Genomic DNA, 12076 nt, shown 5'->3' on the forward strand with positions numbered 1-12076 from the left:
AACTTGCAATCGGACCTTCAGATAAACAGACTTGGCCAGTCAGATTTTACTCTATTATCTGAATTGAGGCAGCTCTCAGTTAGCAGACTGGTTGCCTCCGGTGGTGGCGATATAATTGATCTCAGTGTTGCATAGGCTGTCATTTATAACAGTAGTGAAAATCTATTGTGAGAATTTTTAAATGTCTGAGGACCCCTTGATTTGAGAACTGCTGGGACTAGTAACCTGAAGAGTCCTTGGTGGTGCTGTGATTCTGTGAGTTTCTAAACCCCAAACCCATCTGGCTCTGTGAATGAGTGAAAATGCTGGACAAGATGGGCGCAGACACCCCAGCTGGAGTATCTAGCTGTCTCTGGATTGAGGACGGGGTGGAGAGGGGCTAGGCCCTGGCCTCTGGCATTTCCCAGAATCCTCTGGGCAAGTAGGATTGTACCTCCTTTGGTGCAAGCCCCAAGCAGGTTGACCACGTTCAGGTGGGGCCCGAGGTGACTCATGATCTTCAGCTCCGACATAAGGGCTTGCTTCTCACTGCTGCGGGCAGTGGCTACAGGATAGAGGAGGGGACTCAGGCTCCATCACTGAGGCCCCACGAAGTCCTCACTAAAGCCTGTTCTGGCTCTTCTGCTCCAGTCTGTGCTATAAGACCCAGGTGGCCAAGGGTAGTAAGGACCTACATGCAGGGGGAGGGGAAAGATGATGGGAGGAAAGCGGAGAGCAGAGGGAGGAAAGGGAGGAAGGAGGCTGCCAGAGGAGGGCGCAGGGTGAGGAAGCCTCTCTCCCAAAACAGAACCAGGCGCGGTGCTGGCTACAGTGTGACCAGCGAATTCGAATCAGCCCTGGCCTGCTCTGGGAGTGCCTGAGTGTGTAGGGAGAGGGCAGGAGAGAGGTTGAGAGTGGGGTTCCCAAGACTCACATTTCAGCATCTTGACAGCTACTTTCATTGTGGCCTGAGAATGGCTCAGGCCATGAGCTGTGGCTTCCACCACCTGCCCAAAGGCCCCGGAACCGAGGGTGCGCCCTGCAGTAGAGATGATCCCTGAGCTCCTGGGCCACCAGGAAGCTGCAGCCCCACCCCCTCTGAGGTCAACCTACATAGATATCCCTCGACCACCCTGCACTTAAGGTGTTCCACCAGAGGAGGCTCCAAAACTCACAGTGCTTCACAGATCTTCCTGGTGTCTCATCTCTGTCTTACCTACTTTCTGGGCCATCTTAGTCCCTGGAAGCCTTCCTCCCTCCCCAGACGGGGCCACAGCCCCTCTGTACCCCTCGGCCTCCCACCTAGACTAAGCATAGGCTTGGTGCTCAGCCCGTCCTCAATTAATACTTCCTCTCTTACCATGAAGGGGTCCCATCTCACAGTCATGGGATCACAGGACCTCAATGCTGGACGGTCCCTGGGGGATCATCTTGTCCCCATTGCACAGAAGGGGAGACTGAGGGCCAGAGAAGGCAAGACATCGGCACTAGGTCTCAAAGCTAGTCATGGCAAGGCTGGGACCAGACCTCAGTCTTCCTATACACTTCAAGTCCCCACACGGCCACATGAGGCCTCCTTGGACTGACCAAGCACAAGCTGGTCCCGTGGTAGCTCCCAGGTGGAGTCATAGGGCAGCTGCATAGGGTCCACATAGATGTACTCATGGCCATCCGAGCTCACGGATTCAATCACCTTCCATCGGATCTCATAGCGGGGCTTCTGCAGGACCGAGACCAGGGATGGGTCGTCAGAGGGGGTATGGGCCTTGAGGCTCACTAGGTGTAGCTTCTTATGGGACAGAGGGACCAGGAGACCCGGAGGCTCAGAGAGGGGCAGGGGCATAGCTGAAGTCACAAGGCAAGTTATCCATAGACTCAAGGCCTGCATGGGCTCAGGGGTAACAGATGCCAAGCAGTTCCAGCTAAAAAGTGGCTGAAGAGGAGCTGACAGCTGAAACCCAGCTGATTAGAACCTCCTCACCAGCTTCTCCTAGAGCCTCAGCTGCTTCTGGAGAAGAGATGGGGTAGAAGAGCAGGTAGCGTCAGAAAGTGACACAAAGCGGGAGTACTCTGACAGATGTGGACAGCCCCTCTGCATGCTAGGGTAGTCACAGCAGAAATCTCAGGAAAAAATGTAACTGTAGGATATTGAATCCATAGAATGTTGAAATCACAGCATTGGAATTTTAGAAAGATAGACTATGGGGCACTGCAATCCTAATGCAGAAATCGTATTATATTTGAAGCATAGAACAGTGAAATCTCAGAACAGAACATGGAAATTACAGATTAACAGGATTAGAATGCAGTTTAGTAGAATCTTAAAGTCTCTGTGGGTAAGAGTTGGAAGAATCCTGGGGCCCAGGATTTGGGGTCTACCCCAAAGGTTTCATGCCCCGTGGATGGCTGGGATGGGCAGGAATGATGTCTGAGCAAAACCTAGACAGGGGGACAGCAGGGACAGGACACCCTGATGGCCTGGACCAGGTCCATGTTGGCCCAGGCTGCTGGGGATGGAGGCAGCTCAGCTCAGACACCCAGCACCATTCTATGTCATTTCACACCTGAGTTCTGTGCTGGGCCCCAGACGTGGCCAGATCCTGCAGGATTCAAGGACAGCAGGTGGAGGGGGGCGGGGGTGGAGGTAGTTCATACAAAACAATCTGTGCTAGTCTGTACACATTAGGTAAGTGTGGGCTTACCTTCTGCCAGAGCATAATGAGGATGAAGAAAGAGATGATTGTGAGGACTACCAAGGCCAAGATGGCTGAGATCACCACCACCTTGAAGGGCGAGGCTAGAGGCAGAGACAAGACCTGGTCATAAGACAACAGGGCACTTGGCAGTTGCTCTCCCCTCACACACCTCTGGTACCACAAATCCCTCTCTGCCCATCCTGCCCAGAACAGAAACCCTCCTTCAACCCCCCGCCACAACCCCCTGCCACAGTCTATGATGTCAGACCCTCAGCCTCTCCCTCTGGGCCACACACTTAGCCTCTCCCATAAATACCCTCCATGCCCTTCAGTAACTAGCCCCAGCTCAGATTTCTATCAGCCTCCATATTCTTCCAGCCCTTGCAGGAGTCAGTCTACCATAGCTGTAGATTAGATGCAAGTTCCTGGCAGCTGGGCTGGGCTTCACCTCTCTTCCTCATGCTTACAGACGTGCACTATGCCAGTTTTCACGCATGCACAGGAATTGTACATGCATCGTTTATACACTGTTATAGGGATTGTGTACCCACATAGACATGCATACAGACATACATTCCAGCCTTACACATGTATCTGGGGATTGTGCATTCTTCATTATATGGTTTACAGATCTACATTGGAGGGTTGCACCGTGTCCAAGGATCAGGGATGTTCATGTACATGGCTTACAACATACACAGAGCGTACACACACTAGGTATAGGGAGAAAACGCTATTCATAGCCATGGTTTATAGACATATACTTGTGGATGTACTCATGTGCCAATATTGTGTTGTTGTATAAGTGCATAGGAACATGCTCTGGTGGGTTTCACAGTGCTTCTGAGTGTCCGTGACATGCTGACTCTGGCCTGCTGTGTGCGCACAGGCAGTCACAAGTACGGCAAGATCTAGGTGGGGGTGAGGTCATCGGGGGCCGCTGAGGCTGGGTGACTCACACTGTGGCACCAGGGTGACTTCCTGCACGTCATGGCCCAGCAGGTTGCGCAGCGTGCAGCGCACAGACAGCGGCTGATCCACATGGCTCAGGCGCAGCATGCTCACCACCTCAAACTCCTGCTCCTCTGCCCAGTACGTTACGTTTGTCTCCAGCTGGCTCTCCTCGGAACTGTTCCCCAGTGGCGTGGGTGACAGCTCACGCGGACACCTGCCGGTAGAGCCCGCCAGGTCAACTTCCAGTCCCTGCCTTCTGCTTGCGGGGAAACTGAGACCAAAAGCAGGCATCGCCACAGGGTTGTGGTGGACAAAGGCCAGGAGCGTGTAGTTCTGCTACTTCCCACCGCCTGGTCTTGAGCTGATTCCTCCTGTGGTCCCACAACCGACCATCAGGGGGCGCTCCTACCCCAGAACAGAGAAGCTTGATACGCAAAAACCACTCCCTTCTTTTGACCCTCAGAGTCAAGGTAAGGAAAAGGGTCAATTTAGGCCATGCAAAGCATCTCCAAGAAGCCATATATTCTAGAACAGGGGTCCCCAACCTCTGGGCTGCAGACAGGTACTGGTCCGTGGCTTTTTAGGAGCAGGCCACACAAAATGAGGCGAGCGGCAGGTGAGCAAGTGAAGCTTTGTATCTGTAGCTGCGCCCCAGCGCTAGCATCACTGCCTCAGCTCCACCTCAGGCATTAGATTTTCATAGGAGCACAGGTCCCTGGTGCCAAAAAGGTTGGAGATCGCTGCTCTAGAATGTGGCTCAAGCCTGGGACAATGTGCCCAGAAGAAGGGGCTGGACTAGATGACCTTCAATGGGTCCTTCCAGACAGCTGTGGGTACTCTGGGAGACTGAAGCCAGAGTTTTTTGCTCACCTTTTGAGGTCACCGCAGGTAGACCAGGTGAGGTGTGGCTGGGGCATGCCCCGGCCACGACAGCGGACTGTCTGCTCCCCGTTGGCAGGGTGGCTCTCGCTCAGCTCCAGCACCCGGGCAGGCACTGCATAGAGAAGGCATAGGGCCAAGAGGTGGGAAGGTCAGAACAGTGAGAAAGGCCCTCCAGGAGGACCCGGCCTAGAGGCTCCTCTGGGGGGAGGGGAGCTACAGGCTGCAGGTGAACCTTAAATACCAGGAATCACTGTGTGAAAACTGGCGGATTCCCCTTCTGGGTACTTCAAAGGAAAAGCCTCAGTAGGGTGCTAGTCTGTCTTTAACACTTCTCTGATACTTGCTAATCTGCTCTTTAACAAAGAGAGCAAGCCTCAGTAGCAGAATCCTGGGAAGGCAAGAGCATGGAGCTCGAGTTTAATTGCGTCGTTGTCGCTGAGTTATATTTATGACATGTGACGCTGATTTTCCATCTACAATTGAGAGGTTAAATTCTCTTTCAAAATAATTTTATTTTTAGAAAGCCGATTAACAAAACATTAAGTCACCATCGTGTCATTTCTCTGCTCGCAACCCTGTGACGGCTCTTCATTTCAGTCCCCGTAAAAGCCCAAGTCCATCCAAGAGCACACAAGGACCTGATCCGCCTGCTCCCCACTCCCTAACTGCCCGGACCCGGCCTCATTTCCCACCACTCTCCCTGTCGCTCTGTTCTGGCCACTCAGGCCTTTCTGCCATTGCTCTCGTCTTTGCACTGCCTGGGATGCTCTTTCCCCCAGAGAGCCGCTTGGGTAAGGCCCACACCGTCTTCAAGTCTTCAGGCAACTGTCTTCTCAGTGAGGCACCCTGATCACTGCCATTTAAAAGTACAACCCTCACTGTCCTTGAACTCTCAATCCTCCCAGCTTCCCACCCCCCCTTCACCCCCTAAACAGCACTCATTACCTTCTAACCTTCTACACAATTTGCTGGGGTTTTTAACCCCCATTGTTGAATGTTTGTCTTCCCCCACTAGAACGCAAGCTGCACAAAAGCAGGGCCTCAAGAACCATGAACAGCCTCGCGTGCTGTACTTGCTCCATAAGTATCTATTTAATTAGTAGTATAGTATATGCAAGAAGGAAAAATCATGGCATTGGCACATGAATGCCTGAGGTTTTGGAAACACTACTCCAGCCCAATGGTCAATGTGTACAGCTGGGGAAACTGAGGCCCAGAGAAGGGGCAGGCACACAGCAGTGGGTCAGTGTTGGTACTCAGCCTAAAACCCAGTCTCTCCTGAGTCCCCGGCTCCTTCCCCTGCTCCTCCTATGGGCGAGTGGACAGTGTAGGAAGGGAGAAGGAAGGGGGGTGGGAGAGCCGGGAAAGAAAGCTGGGCAAAGGGCCCCTCACCGTTAATTTGCAGCTGGAAGGAGAGTTGGGCCTCAGCGTCCTCGTGGAAGGCCCTCATGGTGTAGTGACCAGCCTCAGCCACCTTCACCCGCACCAATGTCAGTTCTGACACGTACCTGGGGAGCAGGCCAGGCCAGGAGACCCAGCTGTCAAAGCTGGAAGAACTCTTAAAGCCCCCCGCTCCCCTCCGTGTACAGACAGGAAAAATAAGGCCCCCGGAAGGGAAGGGGCTTGCCAAAGTCACACATGTGTCAGTAACAGACCCCAGACTCACACCCATAGGCTTAGTCTCCTGAATCCTCCACCCACAGGCAGCTCTATTGAGCCAAGAAGGAAGGTTAGGAGGGATGGGGGCGGGGCGAAGGGAAAGCACCATTTCCCTCTCCTCCACATCTCCTCCAGGAAGGCCTCACACTGCTTTATCCTAACACAGCGTACCTCAGGTCATCCTGCTCATCGCCAGCCTCAGGGCTACCGCCTATGCATAGGTGGCAGTGGCCTGCCTGGCACCCTCTTCCCCAATCATCCCGCCATTTTCTCCTCTGCTGCCTTCCGGCTCCACCCATCACAAGGACAACTAAACATCTCGGTGATCATCTGACCAGTGTCTGTTGTTCCCACTAGACAGGAAACTCTAGGAGGCATAGAACTGTGTGTTCTGTTCTCTGCAGCATCCCCAGGGCCTGGCACAGCACCTGGCAGGGAGTCTGGCAGGTAGTAGGCTCTCATGAAAGATGGACCTACGTCTGTCAAGAAGCTGAAGGCTGTGGGCTGCCTGGCGACTGCAGAGAATAATTTCAAGAATGGAATGGGCAGGCGGCTGCTCACCGAGTCTCCGACACATTGCGCGTAGACAGGGCGATCTCGCCGGCGCTGGAGTCGCCCAGAGTATGGTTGTCCTTGAGCCACATGACAGTGGGTGGCGGGTAGGCTTCGAACACCACCTGCAGTGTCCGGCTCCGGTGCAGCTCTGCAAATTGTACAGCGTCCAGCTCCTCCAGCAAATGCACGTAGCCACTCTCTGCAAGGGGCAGCCGTCAGTTGGGGGCGGGGGAGCGGGCTATGCCTAGCCACCAATGGGATAGCACCTCCCGGGGCCGGGGCTTTTGGAAGAGAGGCTTCAGCTGAATGCCAAAGGAGCCCAGCCTTCGAGGGCAGGGCTTCGGCTTCGGGAACTACCGTAGCTGGTACCGAAGTTGGGACCGAGTCCGGAACCAGGTCGAATTTGGGCTGATATTGGTCTAAGGGCTGGGTTCGAAATTAGGAATGGAATTATAGTTCTCACTGGGCATGTTCTGGCCCAAGATTGTGGCTGAGATGAGTTGCAGCCTGGTTAAATTTGGGGATAAGGCTGCCAGGGCCTGGGATGGAGGTTGGGATTAGAAATTGAAATGGGGCCTGGATTCTGGCTGGGTGGAAGGTCTAGGTAGGATTAGGATTGGGTTTGGGGTTGACACTGCGTTTTGGTTTGGGTTTATCCTGGAAATAGAACTTTGGTTGGCACTGTGGCTAGAGCTGGACTGAAATGTGGCTGACGGCATCCCAGGGCTGTGACAGGGTGTGGATCCAGCTCAGAATGAAGGTTGGGGCTGAGCCCAAGTCACGCACCAACCACGGTGACATTGATGGCCTTTTCATCTCCATGGTCGTACACACTCTCTGATACATTGCAGATATAGGTCCCTGAGTCACCCAGCTCGACACTGGGGATGTGCAGGATGGAGCGTATGTGAGAGGGCGTATCGAAGTCGGTCACTGGCTCCACCAGCCGCCCACTCTGTAGGGACACGTGGGGCAAGTTTCCCAAATCAGGAAGGGGCCAAGAAGTCAGGCTGCAAGTCGAGATGTACATCCTGCCTGCCCTTCCTCCAGGCCCTGGCCCGGCATTACCTCCTTGCGGGGGTAAATCCACTCAAAGTTGACCACCTCATTCCCAGTCACGATGCACGTGATGGTGATGTTCTCACCCTGGCGGACCACAGTCTGCACTGCATTCATTGAGATGTTGATGGATGACGCTGGTGGAGAGAGACTAGCTTAGGGCTAAGGCACCTCAGCTTGGGGGTGGGGTCAAGGTCCACAGAGGGAAGGGATGATTGGTGTGGAAGATTCATTTATTCAACAAATATTTATTAAATATCTACTGTATGCCAAGTACTACTCTAGGTACTGGGGCTTCAGCAGTAAATACAACAAACAAAATTTCTGTCCTCATGGAGCTGACATTCCAGAAGGAATAACAGTCTGGAAATCAAAAGTACTCTCTGGGCATCTAAATACGGGGAAAATTTATTGAGCATAACTGTGTACCAGATACCCCCCATCTTCTGTTTTATTTAATCTTCACAATAATCTCATGAAGTAGGCACTCATTATTCCTATTTTACGGCAGAAGAAGCGGGCTCAGAGAGATGCCTTGTATGAAGCCATTTGGTGGGAAGTGGCAGAGCTGGGACTCACATCTAGCAGGCTCTAAAGGCCGTGCCTCTGCCCAACACAGTATACAGCCCAGCTCTGCCACTAACGCATCCCGTGACCTTGGGCAAACTTCATTGTCTTTCTGGGCCTCAGTTTCCTCATCTGTAAAATGGGGGAACATGACTTGCCTTCCAACAGTGTAATGAGAATCCAGTGAACAATGGAGTTGCACACTCTAAATTGGAAAGGGCTCAGTGAAGGGTCATACTTGCCTCTGCTGAACATCAGCCCAGAAAGGGAGCTCACCCTGGAGGCTGTAGACATAGTAGGCTTCGGAATCCACCTCTTTGTCCCCGATGATGGTTTTGCAGACATAGGTCTTGTCCTCAAAGGTCCCAGAGAAGCCACGTTGGTGGTCATAGGGGAAAGGCAGTGGGACATCCACTTTCTTCTCATGCAGTGTCACCACCAGTTGTGGATCTGTCACTCGGCATGGAATTGTGATCTCAGTTACTTCCGTGAGAAAGATGAACACTTCCTCGGGGTACACAGGGAGAAAGCCCATGTTGGGATCTGCCAAGGGTGGGGCAAGAATGAGAGTCAGAGGGAGCTGGGTTTCCGGCCATCTCCCTAATTACTATGTGACCTTGAGCAGGCCTCTTCCCCTTTCTGGCCCTTGGTCTTCCCATTACAGAATATGGATGATCTCAGAGGTGCCTTTTAGCTTTAACATTTGATTTGGACAGCACCAGAGCAGGAAAGAAGATAAGCCTCAAGTTGAAGGGCAACTGGTACGCAGAGCTTGGAGAATGGGGAAGATGAGATATGGAGGCTAAGAGGGAACGTATTGGAACCAGCTGAGAATGCAGAGTTCTTGGGAGCCAGGAATGGGGTGGGCTGGCAGGGAGCAGATAAATATTCAGACCAAAGGGTGGAAGTGATACTCCTGGACTGAGCCAGGCTGGGTTCCATGATTTGTCTGCATTTCTGAGCTGGCCGTATTTCACGATGTCACTAAAGCACTCTCCGCGCTTCCCCAGATGCCTGCCGTTGAGAAGAGGAGCGAGGGAGTGAGCACACAGATCAGGGGTCTTACCTGGCACAAAGATATAGAGCCGCTTTTGCTCACCATCCTCCAGCCCATGGGAGTCATTGTAGGTACAAAAGTATTCTCCTGTGTCTGACCCATTGACATTGGTCAGCGTCAGTATGCTGGAGAAGTTGCCATCCTGAGTCTCAGTCAGTTCTTGCGGGAGCTGCTTGGGCATCATCCGTTTCCACATCACCGGAGCTGGACCCGAGCAGGTCAGAACGAAGGTGCTGGAGACATTGAGGATAATCTCTGGCTCTGAGGGTGTGATGACCAGACTTTGGGAGACCTGTGGTCCCAGCAACAGCAGCAGGGGCAGCAACAGCACCTGGCCTTTGGGAGAGGAGGCATCAGACATCAGAGCACAGGAGCCCCCTCGCCTCTCCCCAAAGCCGACCCTGGGGGAGGCTATTTAATCACAGCCCTTGAAAATACGCCGCCCTAATCCACACAGAGGCTGGAACTCATGGTTCTGAGGCCTGCTTGTTCAGTACTCGGTTCCCAGGGACTCCTTCGGGCCTCCTGGCCTCCTCATCTCCGTGCCTTTAGAACCCCAGCCATGAAGTCCTTCAGTAGTGCAGCGTTCGGGCTGTGGGCATGTTCTTACAAAGATGTCAGGAAATCCTCGGGAAGCAATTCCCAGCTTCCAGTTCCTGCATTATTTCCCAGGTCACTTTCTGGGCCTCTTCCCTACAGCTGCCACAGCTGCCCAGGTTCCGCCCAAAGCCCAGAGGTGGCCCTGCTTGTGGAGGGTGGGGCAAGGCAGCTCAGAATGGGGCAGACTGGGGCAGGAGAGGTGCTGAGGCCCCTGGGGAACTCAAGGGGCCTGGGGCTGGGGGATTGTCAGGTGATTGGTTCCTCATCTCCTACTGACATTCCCTGGAGAAAGATTCTAGCTCTCCGCCTCTCGCCCGCCACTCCCCATCCCCCTCAAGACTCCACCCCAGACTTGGCGAGCCAATCCCTCACCCTCAGATAAGTGATTGCCTGGTCATTGATTGCCAATGCCCGCTGATTGGCTAGTCAGCTGCCCAGCCCCTGGAGAGCCCAGTGCAAGTAACAGGCAAGAGCGAGGGAAGACTGGGCTGAGAGAAGCCCAGCCAGGACTTGGGAGCTCACAGCCAATGAGGGGTCCAGGCAGGGGAGAGGAGTCCCAGACCAGAAGCTGACTGGACAGACTGATACTATTAAGTGCTGAGAAGATATGGGAGGCCGGGGTGACTGTTAGTGAGCGGGGCGAGGACAGCTGGTGGCGGGGCATGGAGTGTGGAGGGCCAAGCAAAGGATTTGAGCGGATGGCTCTGGACAAGCAGAGGCTCCACTGAGGTTTGTGAGCTGAGGGATGGGCGGTGGAGAAAGGCAGGACATTGAAGCGCAGGAGAACAGCAGTTCTCCCAGGCCCTGGTGCTAGCACGCACTGCTCCCGCCAGCTCCAGGGTCCTGCTTAGTGCCTCCCTGGGTCCCCCTACCCCTGCCCCAGTCTACCTACCTTTGAGGACAGGAGCTGGCATGGCACTCAGAAGCAGCATGGTATCCTGCAAAGTTAAACAGGGGTCAGGGCCCAGGGCCCATCTTTGCACCTGGGTCCTGCAGAGTAAGCCCCAGCCCGGGCCACCCAGCCTCCATATTCTATGCAGCCGAAGTCAAAGGCCACCGGCGTCCTATAGCTGAGAAGGCCATCATGCCCACGCGTCCCCTTCCCCTACATTGGGCTCAGCCTCAAGGAGCCTGGACCGTGCTTTGACTCTGCCTCTACCACTCTGGTAACCCTGGCTGAACCCTGGCCTCTCTCTGGGCCTTAGTTTCTCTGCATGTACAGTGGGGGTGGGGAACGTGGGCTGGATGCTGTCCAGGGTCCCGCCAGCACTAACAGCCTGTCCTCCGGGTGACAGTTCCAATACCAGGCTCTTATCTGCCAGGACAAATATTTGGGAAAGCGTGATGAAAGGGCTGGGGTAGAAGGTGGGGGTACGCCAGAACCCAGAGGACTCCCACAGCTCCACAAGCACAACAGGAAGTGGAGGCGGCTGTGGGAAGGGAAGCGGGGGAGTCAGGGCTGTGGAATGTGGGGGGCACCCCCATGCCTGACCCCCTTTACTCAGCCCTGAGATACACAGAGAGGCCCAGGGGAGAGGGGCCAGGGGCTGGGCCCAGGGGAGGCCCCACTGTACAGCAAGCCTTAGAAGGTCCTTGGAGACTACTGAATCCAATCCCCACCCCCCAGTGTCCAGATGGGGAAATCGAGGCTCTGAGGGGAAAAGAAGTTTACCCGAGGTTACAGAACAGAGTCTGTCTGAAAGAGAGACAGAGACTGGTAGAGGTAGAGAGAGACAAAGACACGGAGAGACGGAGAAAGAGAAACAGCGTTGGAAGCACTGAAAGATAGGTTGAACTGGGTGAGCCTTCGTTCCATCCCTGCCCGTGGTCGCCCCATCCGAGGATCCCAAATAACCACCAATAGCCAGGCTTGCAAGGGTCTGCCTGCAGCATGGATAGGAAGGAGACCTGAAGTGGGTGGGAGTCGCAGAGCAAGAAATGTGGGAAGTCACCACGTGACAAGGCAACAAGGAGCCTCCCAGTGCTGTGTGTCTGCTGACTTCACTGAGAGGCTGCCCAGTCTGGCCTGCTCCTCAGGCCACGCCCGTGTCACCCCCACTGCACACAC

General features: G+C 54.2%; 1 protein-coding gene across 4 annotated transcripts in view; it reads right to left on the bottom strand.

Moving 5' to 3' along the window:
• PDGFRB (platelet derived growth factor receptor beta) overlaps positions 1-12076 on the bottom strand; it is a 36828-nt gene that overhangs the window by 9719 nt on the left and 15033 nt on the right. For 3 of the 4 annotated variants that reach the window (XM_039836533.1, XM_039836534.1, XM_039836535.1), the window contains 13 exons: positions 10901-10946; positions 9418-9744; positions 8628-8894; positions 7794-7921; positions 7512-7680; positions 6732-6924; positions 5904-6019; positions 4500-4623; positions 3635-3843; positions 2682-2776; positions 1567-1699; positions 914-1018; positions 434-544 (listed from right to left, as the gene is read on the bottom strand). In XM_039836533.1, the coding sequence (XP_039692467.1) occupies positions 434-544; positions 914-1018; positions 1567-1699; positions 2682-2776; positions 3635-3843; positions 4500-4623; positions 5904-6019; positions 6732-6924; positions 7512-7680; positions 7794-7921; positions 8628-8894; positions 9418-9744; positions 10901-10946 (2023 nt within the window). Of the gene's footprint in view, positions 1-433; positions 545-913; positions 1019-1566; positions 1700-2681; positions 2777-3634; positions 3844-4499; positions 4624-5903; positions 6020-6731; positions 6925-7511; positions 7681-7793; positions 7922-8593; positions 8895-9417; positions 9745-10900; positions 10947-12076 lie in introns of those variants that run through there. The other variant, XM_039836536.1, reaches the window with a different exon arrangement.

The sequence above is a fragment of the Pteropus medius genome, unplaced genomic scaffold, assembly GCF_902729225.1.
Source record: "Pteropus medius unplaced genomic scaffold, Ma_sr-lr_union100, whole genome shotgun sequence".
NCBI lineage: Eukaryota > Metazoa > Chordata > Mammalia > Chiroptera > Pteropodidae > Pteropus > Pteropus medius.